General features: G+C 45.7%; 1 protein-coding gene across 1 annotated transcript in view; it reads right to left on the reverse strand.

Moving 5' to 3' along the window:
- LOC309560042 (complement C2-like) overlaps positions 1-20,730 on the reverse strand; it is a 137,041-nt gene that overhangs the window by 101,392 nt on the left and 14,919 nt on the right. Inside the window, exon 2 of the mRNA XM_082263548.1 lies at positions 870-1,085. Coding sequence (XP_082119674.1) covers positions 870-1,085 — 216 coding nt within the window. The remainder of the gene's footprint in view (positions 1-869; positions 1,086-20,730) is intronic.

Below are 20,730 nucleotides of genomic sequence, written 5' to 3' on the forward strand. Positions count from 1 at the left end.
TGACTGGTTTTCTTTTCTTTAAAGGGATCCTGTCAGCACTGAGTAAGTCACTCGTCTGATGAAGGGGCCCTGCATGGCTCCGAACTTTGCTATATATTTATAATGTGAGCACGGAATATAGCTTTGGACCCTTTCGAGGAATCCTTGGTGTGCTGATGACATTTCTTCACTTTGAGTATCCACAGTTTCCAACCTATGGTCATTACAGCACCCAGCATCACTAAACAGCTGTTTACAGTATCTTGAATTTGTGCATGGATGGAGAATATTGTGATTGGACCTGTCAGCACAGGGTCACTTGTATCCCAAAGCATACCTGCATCAGAGGATATATACAGTACTTACCTTTAGGGTTGCCCTTGACTTGAAATGTCCTTGTTCTGCTGCTTCCCAACTGCAGCAAGTATTCAATCGGTTTGATGGGTGGAATACCTGATTCCACTGTTGCTCATAGTAGTTCCTCCCACCAGCTTGTATGTGTAGTGCTGTACATTACAAGCCAGTGGGAAGAACCACTGCAATGAATTCCACACACTTGGAACTGCAGAATATTTGCAGCGGCCAAGGGCCACTAAAGCAGCAGACGTTCAAGACACAGGGCAGCCAGAAAAATAAATATATTCCATTTTCATTTGGATGCTTTTGATACAAGTGATCCTGTGTTGACAGGGTCACTTTAAGGTGTCAGTTAACATCCTACCTATGTACCCATTACTATTCCAAGTATATGCTTGTTAACAATCCCATTAAGCCTACTGCCATCAACAGCATATGAATAATATCATCTTGTTAGCGTTCCCAGTAAATGTCAGGGACTACCCAAAAAATAACCCTCTCCATTAAAAAAAAATTCCAATTGCATCCCTCACTTTTACAGGAGATCTTGGTCAGCCTTCTTCCAGTGCTAGACTTTATTATGCTCCACTGCCCATTGGCTTGGCAGATCCGGCTGCTCACAGGCCATGCATACTCCCCTGTAGGACACAGGAATTTGGCAATGCTTCCCACATTCAGCCCATTGGTAAGATGAGTAAGCCCATTTGGGTATCCAGCGTCTGGTGGGCACTGCACCTGGGCTTCCTCTGCTGTGAAAAACATCAGGAAAAATTAGGTCATAACAGTGTAAGGTTATTACATCAATAGGCAATTGCAAAGCGTAAAAGCATATTCAAACTGTCAAAATTAAAAAAACTGGATTTTTGACTTACCGTTAAATCCTATTCTCTGAAGTTCATTGACAGACGCAGCTTCATATTCTTCTTTACCATTGGTTTATGCTACCCCCTACAGGAGTAGGACACTAGGCAGGAAAAAAACTATGGGGCAGTCCCCGAAGGCATACAACCATTCACTCTGCTATAGGATTCAGTTTTGTTGCAAGCAGTGTCAGAAGTAAAAAACCCCAACCCTCTCAGAAATAGAGGGACGGGTGCTGCGTCTGTCAATGAACTTCAGAGAAAAGGATTTTACGGTAAGTCAAAAATCCCGTTTTCTCTATCGTTTATTGACAGACGCAGCTCCATTTTCTTCTTAAACATTGGGATGTCCTAAAGCATTATTTGCATGAGGGGTGGGAAAACAACGCAGAGAAAGAACGTAATTCCCCAAAGGCTAAACATAGCCCACCAGGTAAATGGAGCTCAACCAGGAATAACTGGAGCTCACCTAGAAACAGCATACACCCTCAAAGAGAAAAAATTTATCTTTTAACCACTTTACCACCGGAGGATTTTGCTGTCTTACGTCCAGGCCACTTTTTGCGATTCGGCATTGTGCGACTTTAACTGACAATTGCGCGGTCGTGCAACGCCGTACCCAAACGAAATTAGGTCCTTTTTTTACCACAAATAGAGCTTTCTTTTGGTGGTATTTGATCACCTGTGCGATTTTTACTTTTTGCGCTATAAACAAAAAAAGAGCGTTTATTTTGAAAAAATAACAATATTTTTAACATTTTTTTATATGAAATTCCTCCCAAAAAATATGTAAAAATCAATTTTTTTTTACATTTTTGGCCAATTTGTTTTCTGCTACCTATGTTTGGTAAAAAAAAAATCACAATAAGCATATTTTGATTGGTTTGCGCAAAAGTTATTGCGTTTACTAACTAAGGGAAAGATTTCTGTCATTTTTGGTGTTTTTTTTTTTTAACGAGTAAATTACACTGGCAGGGAAGGGGTTCATTTTATTGGAGAGGGAGGGGTTAATGTATGCCTGGTGCTTACTAACGTGTGGGGGGGGGAGGTGACTGAGTGAGCCAGGGACAGATCGGATGTTCAGCTATGCTGAACACTCCGATCTGTCACTCCCTGTCACTTAGGAGATCCGCCCGCTCTGTTTACACAGGCGGGCGGATCTCCAAACTAGATTCCCCAACGATCGGGGAAGAGCGGCGGCGATCGCCGCCGCTCCTCCCCTGGCCCGACTCCCGCTGTGAATGAAAACAGCGGGAGCGCGCCTCCGGCGGCGCGCGAGCGCCGCCTACAGGGGGAGGAGCCACTGTGCCGCAGTAGCAGCTTAGTGGCCAGAGGTAAAGTGGTTAAACAGCAGCCTGCAAAACCTTGCGGCCAAAAGAAGCATCCGAGGATGCCAACACATCTAATTTGTAGAATTTGGTAAATGTGTGCACAGACGACCAAGTTGCCGCCTTGCAGACTTGTATTACCGACGCCTGATGGCAAAAGGCCGAAGAGGCACTCAGCACCCTAGCAGAATGCGCCTTCACAGGGAAAGGTGGAACCTAACCCTTAAGTGAATTCGCCTGTACCATCGCCTGCCTGATCCATCTGGATCGCAGCAGACACAGCCAATCCCTTCCAAGGTCCTTCCATGAAGGCAAAGGAGAGTCTGATTTCCTGAAAGACTCAGTAAATGCCAGGCAAACCCTAATTGCCCAAACCACAGCCAAAGAAAGCAAGACATTTTCCATGGGATGCTTGGGCTTAGGACAGAGTGAAGGCAGCACAATGTCTTCATTCAATGGAAATCAGAAGCCACCTTAGGAAGAAACGACTGATTAGGCCATTTAATCTCTATGGACCACCAGAGAAGGAGAACGGCAGGACAATTTGGACACTCTGCGGGCAGAGGTAATAGCCACCAAAAAGGTTTTTGAAGAACAGACAGTACCAAGTTAAGATCCCACGGAGGTAATGGGGACCGTATCGGAGGCTACATGACAAACTCCCTGGATAAAAGTGTGAATCAAAGAACGCGTAGCTAAAGGGCATTGAAAAAACACAGCCAAAGCCGACACCTGGCCTCTAGTAGTACCCAAGGCCAACAGCTGCTCAACCCCTCTTTGGAGGAAAGCCAATAACCTAGCCACTGAAAAGGAGCGTGGATGCACCTTAATCGATTTCCACGTACGATGATCAATCTTCCTTGAGGCAGTTTTTGTAGCCTTCAACAGTGTAGAAATCCCTGAGTCAGAAAGACCCCTATCCTTCAATACCTGGCTTTCAACAGCCACGCCAGTAAAGCCAGCGACTGTAAAGCAGGATGGAAGATCGGTCCTTGAGACAACAGATCTTCCCTGAGAGGAAGTCTCCAAGGACCATCAGCGACCAACCTTACCAAATCTGCATACCAAGACCGGGGAGGCCAGTCTGGGGCCACCAAAATTAACGGAATCCCTTCCACCTCTATTCAGCGCAGAAGCCTCAGCAGAAGTTTCAGCCGGTGAAACGCATAGATCAGCCGATACTGACCCCAAGGAGCAACCAGTGCGCCTGTGGCGTCGACCAGAGGATCCCGAGACCTGGTTACAAACCTCTGTACCTTCTCGTTGAGCCGAGAAACTAACAGGTCTACATCGGGTGTCCCCCACCGGACACACAACAAGTGAAACACCTCCGGGTGCAGGGATTATTCCCCCTGATCCAACACCTAACGACTCAAGTAATCCGTCTGCCAGTTCTCCACTCTGGGTATATGCACGGCCCATATTAAGATCTTGGCCACCTCCCGGGCCACCAGGACACCTTTGGCGCCCCCCTTGATGATTGACGTTAACCACGGCCGTGGCATTGTCTGATTGAATCCAAACTGGACAACCCTGCAGACAATTTGTCCAGTGACTCAAGCACAGCTTTATCGCTCTGAGTTCCAGAATATTGATCGGAAGTCTGGACTCTTTCAGAGCCAAGGAACGGAGCCACCACAGAAGAGCACTTCTTGTATTTTGACTCAACTGAATCAGATTGTCCTAAGACAAGAATACCCCTTTGCAGAAGTCTCGTGTGGAACTGAGCAAACGGAACCCCCGAAGGTAGAGACCATCAGGTCTAGAGCTCGCAAGCAAGTCTGCAGTGGGGACACAGTGCTGGATAACAGCAACCGATGGTCCAACCAAACTCTTGCAGAGTCCGTACAGTGATTGACAGATCGCCCATCACAACTGAGTGGGAGTCTGCACTTAAGAGGAGATCGTCCAGGTACCCTAGTACCGCAATCCCCCGCTGTCACAGTAATGCCAATACCGGAGCCAACTTGTTGGTGAAGACCCTGGGGGCGAGGGGCGAGACAAAAGGGTAACCCCACAAATTGATAATGTTCCTCTCCTACAGCTAAGCAAAGAAAACGCTGGTGTCCAGCGTAAATTGGGATGTGCAGATATGCATCCTCGATATCGATAGAGGCCAAAAAGTCCCCTTGGTGTAGGATCTCCACTACCGTGCGAATGGACTGCATTCGAAACCTCTGTACCCGCACAAAGCGATTCAGAGCCTTGAGGTCCAGAATTGGACACACTTTCTCTTCTTTTCTGGGAACAGTAAACAGGTTTCAATAAAACCCTTGAAAGCGTTGCCAAGAGGGAACCAGCACAATCACCCTTTGGGAGAGCAGATCTTGAACCGCCTCTCGTAGATCCCTTAACCAATCTGAAGATAGACATAGATTGGATGGGAAAAGTCTGTCAGAAGGGTTGGGACCTGAATTCGATCTTGTAACACGATCGGATCAGCTCGTGGGCCCATTTGTCCTGAATCAAGGAGGTCCCTGGTTCCAGACAGAAAACAAAGACGTCCCCTCACCCCTTTTCGGCTTACCCAACGTCGTCTTCTTGGAACCCCCAGATGACCTAAATGGCTTAGGCAGTGGTGTATTTGGGTTTTGTGCTGCCCTAGGCAAGACTAAAATTGGGCACCCCCATGTAAATTTGCCCCACTCCTTTTTTAACGGATTTGACTCCCTCCAAAATTGAAGGACTACAAGTCCCAGCATGAACCCCTGAGATCTCACGAGGGGGGGTGAGAGGGGGTGGGAGAAAGAGAGGGGGTGGGTGAGGGAGGGAGAGAGAGAGAGAGAGAGAGAGGGGGTGGGGGAGGTAGGGAGGGAGGGAGAGAGGGGGGATGAAAGAGAGGGGTGGTGAGAGAGAGAGGGGGGAGAGAGGGATCAAAGAGAGAGAGAGGAGGGTGAGAGAGATAGAGGGGGGATGAGAGAGAGAGAGGGGGGATGAGAGAGAGAGAGGGGAGAGAGCGGGGATGAGAGAGAAGAGGGATGAGAGGGAGAGCGAGAGAGAGGGGGGATGAGAGAGGTGGATGAGAGAGAGAGGGGGGGATGATAAAGAGAGAGGGGGATGATAGAGAAAGAGAGGGGGTGAGAGAGGGAGGTGAGAGAGGGAGAGAGAGAGGTGAGGTGAGAGAGAGATAGAGAAAGAGAGAGGGGGTGAGTGAGAGAGAGGGGGGTGAGAGAGTGAGAGAGGTGGCTCTAGCAACCAGTGGCCAATGGAGGGGGGGTGGATTTTTTGCTGCCCCCCCCCCCCCTGCAAAGTGCCGCCCTAGGCCTGGGCCTTGTTGGCCTAGGCCAAAATACAGCACTGGGCTTAGGTCCTTTCTCCCGGTGACTTGCCCTTAGCGGATAGAGGAAGAAGAGAATTCTTCCACCTGTGAGTTCTTTGATCAGTTCATCCAACAAAGACCCAAATAGGGGGTCCCCCATAAAGGGAAGATCTGATAGAGCCTTTTTAGAAGCCTGGTCTGCAGACCAGCTTTTTAGCCACACCATGCGTGGTTACCATTATTGTATTTAGAATAACTCCACTGACTTATGACAAGTGGGGGAAAAGGGAGAACCTTTGCCCTTTTTAGGCTATCTGCGGGCGCCCCCCATGTTAACAATTTTCTGCACTGATACAATCAGTACATCCACCAGCGCCCTTGCATGCGCATGTGCAGTAAAAAAGGAATCATCCTCACCGCAGAGCACCCAAAGTGCGTGGGCAAAGACCCAGTAGAGTCGCTATATGCTAAGCTCACCCTGAGAACATAACAAGCAGGGGAGGTCGCCGACCCCAGTCCTGCAAGGAGGCCCTATTAGACCTAAGGGTCGTCCACCATAAATTACATAAAACGACATAGCGCCCTATAAGGGGGAAGAGGGGGCCCACTGTGACACAGACGTGCAGGCAGAGTACCTCCACACAACAATGCCCCCACAGCGCCCCCTGGTTCAAGGGGGGCTCCAGGCAGTCCATATGTCCACCCCCCTGAGGGCGGGAAGGGCGGACGTCCATTCGCTGCTCTATCACCCCGGTCAGCAGCTCAAACAGCCTGGTCAACAGCTCGGACAGCCAGCCACGAGTAGGCCACAAATCTGCGGCCTAAATTTGGGGCCCGATCCGGTCACGAGTCTGCTGTCAGCTCTGTCAGCTTGCTCAGATAGTTCAGTTAGGAGCTCGGACAGCCTGGTCAGTCGCCCGGACAGCTTAGGGGTGGGGATGCTGACGGCCAAGGGGCACGCTGCGACTCAGCCCGAACCAGGTCCCGGTGAGGTGTCTCACTCGTGGGCCAGCCCCCATCCATTGGGGCTCTGCCGTGGTGAGGCCTAGTGCGGGGCTATAGACCTTAAGGATCTAGGATATCCAGTATGAAACCCAGTCCGGCTGTTGATTGCAGTTCTCTCAGGAACATAACTAGCTAAAAAATTTAAATTTTAACAAAGGTTCCTTTTAAAATAAAAAAAAACAAGCTAAGACCGAAGTCCCAGCCGAGAACTAGGTCCTACTCCTAAACTAGGCATAAACAAACTGAATCCTATAGCAGAGTGAGTGGGTGTATGCCTTCGGGGACTGCCCCATAGGCGTGGTAAAGTTTTTTTCCTGCCTAGTGTCCTACTCCTGTAGGGGGCAGCATAACCCAATGGTTAAGAAGAATATGGAGCTGCGTCTGTCAATGAACGATAGAGAAATAAACATTTTCAGTTAATTTCTCTAATACACATTTCCCCATGTTTTCTCTTTAAAAATGCTGAACAACCTGCTCATCCCAAAAGAAATTCAGTAAGCAATTAACTTCCTGCTCTGGGCTGATAAAGCTGCCTCTGTTACAAAGAATGGCCAAGCAGTGTTGTCAGCTCTGCCTGAGTTCTCCCCTGCTGGACTATAGAATCCACACCTCCTTATGTTATGGGGATGAGGAGGCTGGGAGGTGTTCTGTAGTCCAGCAGGGGAGAACTGAGCAATTCAAACATAGGATATCCTTAGGTTTTAAAGTAGGGTTTTAGCTTTGTATAGAGTGGAGATGGATTAGAACATCTGTCAGTTTTTATTGAAGTCTTTGTCACCGTTAAGGAGATTCATCCTCTCTATTTGTCCTGTTTACCATTATAATTGAAAGTAAAAGTAAAAGAAATTCCCAACTATTGAGTTGTCCCCAGAAAAGTAATAGAGGGGAAATCTTCCAATGAGGACACTAGTTCTGGTGACCTGGGGGGCCCAAAAAATTCCCTTAATTTGCAGAGGTTTCCTATCACTTCCTATTTGGCTGTGGCACAGGAAGTGAAACGAAATCTCTGCAATGGGACACAGATGGCAAATAAAAATCTGACTGGGGTTACAAACTTTCCTTTCTTGAAAAAAAATGTGCCCATAGTTCTACTTTAAGTGCAGCAAAGACAGCATTAACAGTTCATTTCTAGAAGTTAGGAGCTCACTGGATTTTTGCAGGATCCACAGGTTTTTTCTGTATTTGCAGCATTTTTACATAGACAAAAAATGGGGAAATGTGAATATATTGCAGATATAAATGGCATATATATGTTTTTCTATTTTGCCTACTAATATTATGCAGCTAGGCAACTCTGGGATGACTACATTTTGGCATGACCACTATCTTTGTAAAACAAACCAAAGTCAATGCTAATATATTATGTTTGTGTTATAAAATGGGCAACAATCTCATGCAAAAGATATAAGTGAGTCATCTTTAGAAGACATATACAGTACATGACAGACTTTTAGCTCTTTGTGTTTCTTTCTTTTGTTGGTTTTGTTTGCACATCCGTGTACCATGAGCCAACCTCAGATTGGACTTTCCATATAAAACTCTAAATGGTATAAAACAAATTTTCCCAGGGGTAGTCATTTGTATGGCACAAGGATATCAAATATCAGGTAGGCAATCTACAAAAGACATACAGTAGATCGGACACAGAAGGCAAGATATATTTCCAACATCATAGGATATATTGATGAGGGAGCAATGGCCCTGATATTACAAAACTTGATATACAGTAGAAGGCCTTTATAACTTCTATAAGGTTTCTGTGATGGAGAGGGTCTATTACAATGTGTGAACTCAACTTGATGGGAATTTAGTTTGTGACATTACAGATAACCATTTAACAGTCTAAAACTAAAGGATTTCTATGACAACGTATTTTTTTATTTTGTGAGCTCCTCCAAAAATCTATTGTCCTGTGTGTGGGCAGGTCAAGGTGACAGGGTGGTCGTCACGTTCTCCATGTTCCCTTAAGCAATGGTCACATGAGAGGCCTACGGTCCCAGGGTGGCTTCTTCTGGGCTATGCTAGGCAGTGGCGTACCATTAGGGGGGGGCGCGGTCCTCCCCGGGTGCCACACATTGGGGGGGGGGGGGTGTCAGGGCACACCAGTGTGGCATCCTCTGGAAAGCCTTCTAAAATGGTGGATAATTAGCCTTCTAAAACAAAATGGTAGATTCTGTACTACTACAGAGACCAGGACAGTCAAGCTGCGTATTTTAGTCCCCACTCCTCTCTCACTATCTCTTCCTCTCTGTTCTCCTGGAACTACGAGAATACAGATAAAGGTGAAGCCAGGAATGTTAATTGCCACAGACAAATGTTACAGGGAACATCTGTAGGAGAAGGATATGTATTGCTGCCAAGCTAGTGAGGGAAATATGTATCTGTGACGTAACTGTTGTTTTATATATGTGATGTACACACTTACTTAGCACTTGGCAAACAGGCATAAACAGGGCTAAGTCACCTCGCTGCAGCGAATAAAAAGGTTTGTTTTCCTGCATATCTGAGTCTGAAAAGTTCCATTCCCTGGGTTTTAAATAACTATTTTCTGCAACATTTCCTGGTGGATCAAGTGGAACTTTTGAGGCTGGTGGCTGTTCCACCGTGGCTCATTGGGGATTGGTCCGGAGCCGACCCTTTTGATCACGCCTACGTCTCAGGCGCCACTAGACGAATTATCTGGGAGACTACACTGTATCTTAGTGGTCTTAGTGGTCTGCTCCAAAACCGCCCCGATGACGTCTTGAATCCGGACTCAGGGACCAACCAAACAGTTGGAACTCCACTTCAGGACCAGGTAAGATCTTTGCCTTTTGGTTTGGGATAACAGTCATTCAGGACCTCTCGACGGTATTCGAGGGAAGGGGAGCCTGATTACCTCCCGAGGAAACCCCAAGAAAGAGGATGATTGCACATTCTGGGCAGACCTCAATCAGTTAGTTATCCTGGGTGACAAAGGTCAGTGTGAATGGTGTGCATAAGACGTTGCCTGGCAATGAAGCGATAGTGGACCCTGTGTAGACTCAGTTCTCAGTCGGGCGACCGTATCTGAGTCGTTGATAAGGGAAAGCAATTGTCGTTTGAATTACCCCTTTGTGTCGAGTCTTGGACCCCTTACCAGATTCTCAAAACCTTACCCTTCCTCTGTGTCTGTTTTGACGTCTCTAGGGCTACAAAATGGGTGGGAACTAGTCAGTCTTATCCCCCTAGAGTGTATGATCAAAAAATTTCAGGAAGAGATGCTCAAAGGTAACAGAATAGGTTTATTGTGGTGTCTGCATCATTAAGTATTCTTCTTCTAAACTAAAAAGGTATCGGCAGTGTCTGTCAGTGCATAGCAGCCTTCCAGTGAAGAATAGACACTGACACCGTAATATTTAGTGCTGTGCTTAACTGCTGTTCTGCTTTAAGATGGGTAAAGTCCCTGGTATGGGACCTCTGCCCAAAGTACCTAAACCTTCGCGTAATAAGTAATATTCTGAAGAAAATGAAAGAGAGCGGAGCAAATGACATAGGAGTTAAAAAAAAAAAACAATTATTAACATGTAAAGAGTATGTTATGAGAATCTCTCCCTGGTATGATTAATATGTAGACCCATGGATTAATAATTTAGCAACATGGAGCAAAAAAAAAAAAAAATTGTCCCTTTCCACATGTAGCAAGGTTTCCAGGCCTGTGGCCTGATGTGGGTCTGCCATTAGTACCGGAATCCTCTCCAGCCCATGTGAGCTTAGTCCCCAGGTGTGACAATTGAAACAGTGACAACTCCGGCATCTTTGTTTGTGGTTTTTCATTAAAATAAGGGGATGGGAGAAGGGAATGAGTGGGATACTCCTTTAGGCTCGAACTAATTACAATTGGGACTTTGATCCTGGAAAAATGCCCGTTGGCGCTTCCTTGACGCTAGCCAGCACCAGCCAATGCTCACTGACTCTGAGAACACTCTGTAAAACAGAGGAAGTGTTGAATCGCCGACCTATAGTCCAGTAGATCCAAGACTGAGAACTGTAGAACTCCTGACACTGCTTCACTGTGTAAGTCTTTGAATACTTTTCCCCCGCCTGGCACAGCTTGAGGTAGTATTTTGTAGAACTCCAAATAGCTAACACTGTAACTGGCACACGCAATACAGACTGCAGGTGCCCCCTTTTGTACTCCCTCAATTTGGTTTGCTGGTGTGGAAGCATCTCCCACATGAAGTTCTTTCCACCAGGATGTGTTTACATTTTGGTCCTGTGGGTTCTGTCTCTTGGTAATTTGCTCTGTGGTAGCTGTAGCCACACTGATGACATCTTGAAGAGTGACTTGGATTAGCTGTGCAATAGGACGGTGTTTTGTTAGTGTTACACTGCTATCACTCAAGTTTAGGAGTCGAATAGGCACTTTACCTTCAGAGACGGTTACTAGGCTTCTTGCAGCTCTAACTAGAGGATAGTCTTCCAAAACAACAGGCTCTACCAGGGCTTGATAGACTTGACCCTGAATTCCGACTACAGCTCGGCACCACAAGAGGGTTTCGGTGTTGGGTTTGAGGATCACAGGTTGCTTATCTCGGATGCGGGCACAGCAAATTTCTCCTTTTTCATTAGCGAATCTCTGTTGCGCATTTAATACACGGATGGTTTGTTGGATCACCTTCTTAGAATCAGGAGAGGCAGTAGGCACTAACTGGTGCAAGGCTTCTAGCATCTCAACATAACAGTTCCTGAGAACATTCATTCCTAGGACTATTGGAGGGTGTAGTTCCTCCTACTTGAATGGTAGATTCCCAATAACCATGGACTGGTACGGGTTTGCCGTTACTGCTATGGGTAAGTTAATTTTGATCCCAGTATTTTTCAAAGGCTGCTTGTTGGATGGTGGTGACTTGGGATCCTGTGTCAACTAGGGCAACAAAAGGAACTCCATTTATTTGAAGTGCCACTTCTGGACGGGATCCTACGTACCTTGCCATCCAGTGGGGATCTTCTGGACCTATTGGTTTACCTCCCGAGGGGTGGTCCTTGGCCTCGGGGGTTTCCCGTTTAACTGCCAGCAGGTTGCTTCTGTATGGCCTGGTTTGTGACAGTACGTGCAGATTGGCAGCTTGGGGGTAATAGTGCGGTCAGGGGAGCGTCCACCAGAATTTCTGGAATAAGTCTCTCTATAATTAGAGGGGAAGAGTCTTCTGGACACAGGTTTCTCATCCTCTAGCATTAGTGGTTTCTCCCATTGTTCCAACTTTTGGTGGACTTTCTCCAGACTTTGTCAGGAAATGGACTTGCTCAGTCAAGGCAGCAACTGCGTCAGGAATTGGAGCCTGGGTTGCCTGACTGACTATAGGTAAAGACTTTACAGGGGTAACCAGCTGTGATACAGGCACTTCAACAGATCTAACAGGTTCTGTTGGTGGGCTTTTTCCCAGTATGCTAATAGCTAATTCTTTGAAATCTAAGAAGGTAGCGCTTGGATGTTGGGCGGCTAACATTCTTAGTTGGCTCTTTAGATTGTCTGTATTGACGCCTTCAATAAATTGTTCTTTCAGGATTTTGTCCTGATTCTCTGCCTCACGGGGCTCTACTTGGACAACAGCTCTAAGGGATTCGCAAGTTAGATAGCAAATGGGAGAGAGAACCTTACACCATTACAGCTATTCTCAATCCAGAGACTCATACTTATGAGATCACTAAAGAAAACAAATCACGTGTAGTACATCGCAATCGCCTTAAGTTATGTCTCAAGGAAAGTACTCAAGAAGAAACTCTTCAAGAAGAAGCTGTCCAAGAGGAAACTCAATCCATAGAACCAGAGCCTACAAAATCATCTGATTCAGAGAATCCACTACAGTCTTTTGTATACAGTCTTTTATTAGACTCTGATCCTTTACAATGGTTCCTTACACCATGGCTCAATATTTTAGTGCCTGCCAAGACCAATACAACCACACTTCAACCAGAGGAGTTATCTCAAGTGTCTACTACAGCTCAAGAGACACCAAGTTCCCTTGAAACAAGGCCTGTAGACTCAGCCGCTACGAAGATCTGACAGGACTACAAGAGGACAACCACCTGTCCGTTTTAAGGATTTCTTGCACCAGCAGCCGAGAAGACAACTACCAGCCCTGCCATCTCATCGTTGAATGCATCCTTACATCGTCGGAAGTTCCAGAGTGAGAAGAAGACTTACTTGTGATATCATGTTTATTTCCTTTAAAGGACTTTTTAAAAGGACTACTTACCTACTGTTTTGCAACGTTGAAGCCTGCACCCGGAGATAGACTTTCACGTACCTGAGCCTCCGTGATATTCTTCTGTTGACATTTTCCTGTGCCCAGGGAACAGACTCATACCCTGTGAGCCTCCTGAGATGTTATTTGTTACGTTTTACTTTTTCCATCTCATCATGGACTATTCTGGTTTTGCCATACATCACCAGTCTTCAGAGGAAAAACTACACCCCTTTTTGTCACCTTTTGACACATTTCGTTGTTGCCTGAGATATGTTTGCCTAACCCATTTTACTTGCAGATACAACAAGTACAAGAATGGGGATATGTTGTTGGATATGTTGTTATTTCCTATGCATGCATGCTTTTCCCTTTCTCTTATATCTTACAGGAAGACACAACATAGAGTCAAAAATGTGTCGAGGTCGACACACGTTTTACCATGGGGGTATGCAGCGTCCCACTCAGGACACGTGGGAACTGCAAATGTATTACTTCTTTGTCATTGCTGTATTGCATGTCATTTTGCATTGCTACAGCTGTTGAATCCCTGTTCATAGGCTGGTCAAGTGTGCTTCATACTTCCCACCACTAGATGGGGATTTCACCACTATCTATCCCAGCTCAGGCTCTATCTGTGGTCAGTTGTTCAGTTTAGGAAGTCAGTGTACAGATTAAGCACCATGTGAAGGTAAGAGAAGGTCAGTCCAGAGAGGGGACAAATTTAAAGTACTAAAACCAAAGGGTAATAGCCACCAACCGGCAGCAAAGACCTTTGAGAATAAAGGTAAAGGATTTCTTAGCCACCGGCAACCTCACCGAATGTCACTGGATTCAAAAGGGACCAGAAACAAGTAAGCATTATACTGAATCACAGCCTGAGTCCAGGATTACTAAAGCCTATTAACAGGGGATCAGCAGAATTCCTCTATTTACCCAGAGACTGTATTCTATCTGGATGTTTGTACTGCAACCAAAACCAGTCACAGTAAAAGTTGTGAGTTGTATCCTACCACTGTCTACCTCATTCTTCAATATTGCTACTACAACTGGTTGTACCACCATTAACGGTACTGGCGTCATGACAAATACCTTCAAGGGACCCAGCCATAACAAGCACTCTAAACACCACTGTCATCACAGGCACCTCAACCACCATCTTGGCTGGTGTTTCCCTATCACAGAGCGTGCCCCGGAGGATTTCGTGCTGTCTTCTTCTTCACTGTGCGACCAGCCCAGGGAGGCTTTCTGCTAACCGTGAGTAAACCAATGAACTGTATTATTTCTGTCTCTCATCGGCCCACCATACACCTCACGTGTCGCCCCTGTGGTTCTGGCACGTCGCATATGCAGTGGTTACACAGAAGACAGTGATAGAGGCAGGAGCCTTGCCACAGGGAACCTCTGCTCAGAAAGCTGAACTAATTGCACCAACCAGGGCATTACAACTCGCTGCTGGACTAAGACTGAGTGTTTATGTGGACTCAAAGTATGCCTTCCTAACTCTCCATGCTCACGGAGCCCTGTATAAGGAAAGAGGGCTCATTACATCTGGAGGGAAGAGCATCAAGTATGGGACAGAAATACTGGAACTCTTGGAAGCCGTATGGGCCCCCTCTAAAGTTGCAGTGGTCCACGGTAGAGGCCATCAGAAGGGAGACTCTTAGATAGCTAGAGGCAACAGGACAGCAGACCAAGCGGCCAGGGATGCAACATTCCAGCGGCCTCCACAACAAAAAATTGCCCCCCTGTTCCCAATACCACTCTGAATGGGATCGAATCTACACAAAGGCAGAACAAATCGAATCTACACAAAGGCAGATAGAGACTGAACCTGGAAGGTACAGGGAAGACCGGTGGTACCAGCTGCAGGACGGAAGAATTGTCATCCCAGCTGCAGTGGCAATGGAGTTAGTGACAGAATTCCACAGGGGAACACACATAGGCAAGACTGCCATTAAAAAGGCCCTAGGGAGACATTTTTATATTCCTCGGCTACCCACACTGGCACAAGCTGCAGCCAGCAGATGTATAGAATGTGCCCAAAACAACCCCAGACAAGGGCCTGTACAAATTCCTGGAGTACAAGCTGTAGGAGCCTTACCAATGGAAGAATTACTGGTTGACTTCACTTTAATGCATCCCTCAGGAGGATACAAATATTAGCTGGTGGCCATCTGCACCTATTCGGACTGGGTAGAGGCCTGGCCACATGAACTAAGACTACAAAAGAAGAGGTCAAATGCCTGCTCCATGAAATCATCCCCAGATATGGAATCCCCTCATTCATAGGCTCAGGCAATGGTCCAGCCTTTGTTAACAAGTGCCTCCAGGAATTAGTAACAGCACTCAAGATCACTTGGAAACTGCACACAGCATATCAACCTCACAGTCCTGGAAAAGTGGAAAGGATGAATCGCACCCTAAAATCGCACCTGGCCAAACTCTGTCAGGAGACTCAAATGAAGTGGACCTTGATGCTGCCCATTGCTCTGCTGAGAATTCGGAGTACTTGAACAAAAAGGACAAAACTGTCCCCTTTTGAAGTACTATATGGTAGGCCACCACCCATTATAAAAGACATCAAGGGAGATTTACACCAGATGGGGGGTTGGTGAAGCGTGGACTGTTACAGAAATTAGGGAAGAATATGCAGGACATAGGGAAATGGAGGGGTCCTTATACTGTTCTACTTTCAACCCCCACAGCCAATAAGGGGGCCAAGGTGACCCCCCTGGATACACTACTCCAGGGCAAAGCAGGCTGCTGACCACACAGACTCCTGGCTGAGCACAGTAGACCCTCAGGACCCTTTAAAGCTAAAACTAACCAGAGAAATTAGAGGGAAGAACTCCAGCACTGCTTCTGACACACACCTGGAAGCTGTTGGGTCAACGCACGGCAGAAGAATAGGACATCTGATATCTGCTAGCTCTGCTCCAATCACACCCGGAAGCTGACTGGTCAACGTACAGCCAAAGCTGGGAATATTCCCCGATATGATGTTTGTTATAAATGCTTTAATACGTTTACTGGTAACCATGATGATAATAACGGAAATACCCGTAAAAGGGGGGAGGGCACATCATGTGCTCCATTTATCAAAACTACTAAGGTAGGGCCCATAACTACCAAAATGTTGCTGTGGCATTCATATTACAAATTTAAAGGCGTGGTAACTGGCATCTGCGTGCATAATGAAACCACCTGTTTAGTGTGCACTGCAGGGGACCAGGTAACTTGTTATGACCCCACCTATGCACTTACCAAAACATGGTTAGCTGTCCGGAGCTTTGGCTCCACAGGCCAGCTGATAAATCATACTCTGATAACCAACCCCAATGCAGCAGCAAGCTTAGTTTTTGATGTGTGCTCTGCCATTAACCTCAATGGCTTCCCCAAGAAAGGTTGCGGAGAATTAGGATGGGAAAGAGGGTACCTGGCCTCCAGATAGGGAGTTGGAAAGACAATGAATGGCGGAGGATGGATCATATGGTTACTGTATATTTATGTATATGCTTAACCTAATTATCAGGCTACAAGCTTTATTAGAAATCATTACTAATGAGTCTGCAAATGCTTTTAACCACTTGCCGATTCGCCGCAAGTACATATACTGCAGCGGTCAGCCCCTCACGGGCAAAGTGACAAATATATACGTCACTAGCCTGTGAGGCTCTGGAGAGCGAGCACGCGCCGCCGGAGGCGCGCTCCCCCGATGTCCGCCGGTCACTCGGCGATCGTTGGTGGAGAGGGAGAAAGGCAGGCGGCTAGTGTAAACAAGCCAACTGTCATTCTCCCCTGTGTAGAAACAGTGATCATACGGTTCTACTATGTAGGACCGTTGATCACTGTTCCTACACCTCAAGCCACAGCCAATCACAGTTAGAATCACGCCCATAGGGACACACACCACCCCTCCCTCTCAAATAAAGTTATCCCCTTCACTGCCAGTGTCATTTTACAGTAACAGTCTATATGTATAGCACTGATTACTGTAGAAATGTCACTGGTAACCCCAAAAGTGTCAAAAATGTCAGTCAAGGGTCCGATCTGTCCGCCGCAATGTCGCAGTCCCGCAAAAAAAAACGCAGATCGCCGCCATTACGCGTAAAAAAAAAAACAACAAAAATGACAAAAATCTTTCCCTTTGTTAGTAAACGCGATAACCTTTGCGCAAACCAATCAAAATACGCCTTTTGTGATTTTTTTTTACCAAACACATGTAGCGTAAAACAAATTGGCCGAAAATGTTAAAAAATTTTGATTTTTACATTTTTTTTTGGGGAATTTCATATAAAAAAATGTGAAAAATATTGTTATTTTTGCAAAATTGACGCTGTTTTTTTGTTTATAGCGCATGATCAAAAAATCGCACAGGTGATCAAATACCACCAAAAGAAAGCTCTGTTTGTGGGAAAAAAAGGACGTCAAATTTGTTTAGGTACAGCGTCGCACGACCGCGCAATTGTCCGTTAAAATCACGCAGTGCCGAATCGCAAAATACCCCCTGGTCAGGAAGGGGGTAAAATCTTCTGGGGCTATGGCAGACTTGGTCCATTTCGACCAAGTGGGCTTTATTCCTACCCGGGAGGCCCGGGACAATACAATCCGAGCCATAGATTTAATACATCGGGCACGTACATCACGGAAGAAGATGGTTCTCTTCGCAGCAGATGCGGAAAAGACCTTTGACAAGGTGGCGTGGGATTTTATCCGGGCCACCCTGTCATACATAGGCCTGGGACCACAAATGCTGCAATTTATACTGGCACTTTATACGGTCCCTACGGCTGCGGTTAGGGTAAATGAATGGAGGTCGAGTTACTTCCCTATCTCTAATGGCACACGGCAGGGGTGCCCTCTATCCCCGCTTATATTCATGTTGTGTCTGGAACCCCTATTGTGCAGAATTCTGAGTTCTCCGGATATAGCGGGAATCCAAAGCGGGGGGGAACAACACAAGGTGGCCGCGTTTGCGGATGACCTGCTGTTTTTTACTACTAACCCTTCTCTTTCATTACCAAATATTTTAAACGCCCTGAAAACATACAGTGGGTTCTCTAATTATAAAATTAATGTAACTAAATCAGTGGCACTCAACATATCGTTATCTGACCAAGAAGAGAGAGCACTTCGAACAGCGTTCCCGTTTCAATGGGCCTCAGATACGTTGAAATACTTAGGGATACAGTTAACGGCAGATCCCGCGGATCTCTATAGAAAGAATTACCTTCCGCTTGTAGGAAAGATTAAAGCAGATCTTAGAATATGGCAGCTGTTGGCAGTGACGTGGTTTGGGCGCTGTAGCGTTATTAAAATGAATGTGTTACCCCGTATTTTGTATTTAATGCAGACAATTCCAATAGCAGTTCCAAAAGAATTCTTTCAATCAATCAAGGGCATACTCCGCGCCTATATTTGGGCAAACAAATCCCCGAGAATTAAGATGCAGACGTTGGCCTTACCCAAAGTAAGAGGTGGGATGGGATTACCAGATATCCTGAGATATTACAGAGCGATCCATATAGTAAGGGTGGTAGACTGGCACTGCAATAAACTTACCAAACGATGGGTGGATTTAGAGAATGAGGAATCAGGTCAGCTAACCCCCCCAGCCCCATGGTCGGTGTTCGAATCAAAAGACGCTATTCTCAAACATCCTACAGTGGGAGCGACTATAAAAGAAACTAAGAGAATTCAGTCGCATTGGAGGGTAGCCCCAGGTATATCTCCGATGACACCGATCTTGGGGAACCCGGATTTTCCCCCGGGGTGTATAAATGCCAGACTCCGTAGGTGGGCTCAGAATGGTAAAAGGCGCCTAGGTGATATATGGCAAAATGGGCCTATGCCCTCCCTAGAAGAACTTAGGACAGGTGCAGGAGAATCGCTAGATTATTTCAGCCTTTATCAGTTGTATAATTATATTAGATCAGTTCGGCAGAAAGGGTATGCACCACGAGAGCTAACAGATCTGGAAAATATGTGTAGGACAGGTAAAGCGACGGGCCATTTGATCTCAAGGTTCTATACACAATTGTCAGAAGATGAGGGAGACCAACAATTGCCGTTTATCCAAAAATGGGAGCAGGAGTTAAACACCGTGTGGTCAAAAGAGCAGATAAATAAGATCCTGAGATTAGTTCACCAATCGTCACTAGATTGTAAGATCCAAGAGACAGGGTATAAAATTCTAACCAGATGGTATAGAGTCCCATCACTATTACACTCAGTAATAGTGGTCACTCACGCGGTCTCAGGAAAATGCTGGCGGTGTGGATTGGAGGATGGAAATATGGTACATATTTTTTGGGGATTGAAAGATTGTATTAATATGCCTTATGATTTTTCAGATATATATTTCAGTTTATGCCCATTCTGTGACGAAATGTGGGCCCTTGCATTTACATATTAACGAGCTAAAACCATTCATCCACCTTGGCCAGCAGACAGCTATGTTTTGCATTTAGACGACATGTAAACACCTGTTGATTCATTCATTGGGACACTTGACAAAGTTAAGTCTGCGCATGGAAATTACGGACAACACCTAAACACATTTGACAATTGCTTGCATTAACACTTGACAGCTGAGTAGAGGAGGAACAGCCCTTGTCCACAAACACCATCTCAGACACAAATTATTATACGGGAACACCTCACATTGACACAGATGCAAGGCCCTTTCATGTATTGTTCTGTCTGATATGTAATTCGACTGATGAACTGTAACACCGGTTTGGAGCAGTCTTTTCCTGCTCAACAAATATGCTTTAAATAGGAGCTTCACATTCAATAAAATTAGTTGTGACTGCACGAAGTTTGAGTACGATGTGTCGTCATAACTCCCAGCTGGTTGGAGGGGAAATCCATCTATTGGGAGGGTAGCAACTGAAGGGCTGTAATATCATCGTGATTGCCTCCTGACGAGAATTGAGCTAACAGTTTTGGTGTCAGAAGTGGGATCTGCCAAAAACAGTATGGGGTAAGTAATCATATTTTCTATTATTATTATTACTACCCTATACTGTCAGAGCAGATAAACGGTACCCAGTTAACCGCTAATTTTAGCAACTCCCGGGAATCTGAAATTCCCAAAGATGGGGTCTGGTACTCCAGCGCCTGAAGCGCCAAAGATAAAATGGGGTTTGGAACCCGGTTACAAAGCAGTACTGTGTGTGATGGTGGATTCCCCCTCCAAAACCTTGTATATATTTGTATAGACACTTAAGTGTATTTAGTCGTTATATAAGTTTGCATGCCATTGTATAGATGTATGTGGAAATTGTATGTGATATTAAGCTGAGCTTGAAGGTATAGTCTTGCCCACCAAGGATAGTTAATCAGCAGACCATGAGTTGGATATGTATAAATCTGATTATTTAGACGCAGGGAACCACATAAATTGGGAAACTAGGTTTTTCCAATAAGTATAAACACTGATGTCACTTCCCATAGATATATAAACTTTCAAACTCAGCTGATCTCACGTTGTATTCTGAGCTTAAGATAATGGGAAATTTTCAAGGTAAGGAGAATTCCGAGAAAATGATGAAATGTACGTTTAGGAAGATTGTATGAAAATTGTATCGTGTATGGGCAACCTTAGATCCATGAATCGTTATGTTGTGTTCGTTTTAACACTATTCCTAAAGGTGCTGTATCAAGCAAAGCATTTCATAACACTAAATGAATATTGGTTGCATAATAATTTGTTTTGTGGTTATTACTTA

Source organism: Pelophylax lessonae (assembly GCF_965119305.1).
Source record: "Pelophylax lessonae genome assembly, chromosome: 7".
NCBI lineage: Eukaryota > Metazoa > Chordata > Amphibia > Anura > Ranidae > Pelophylax > Pelophylax lessonae.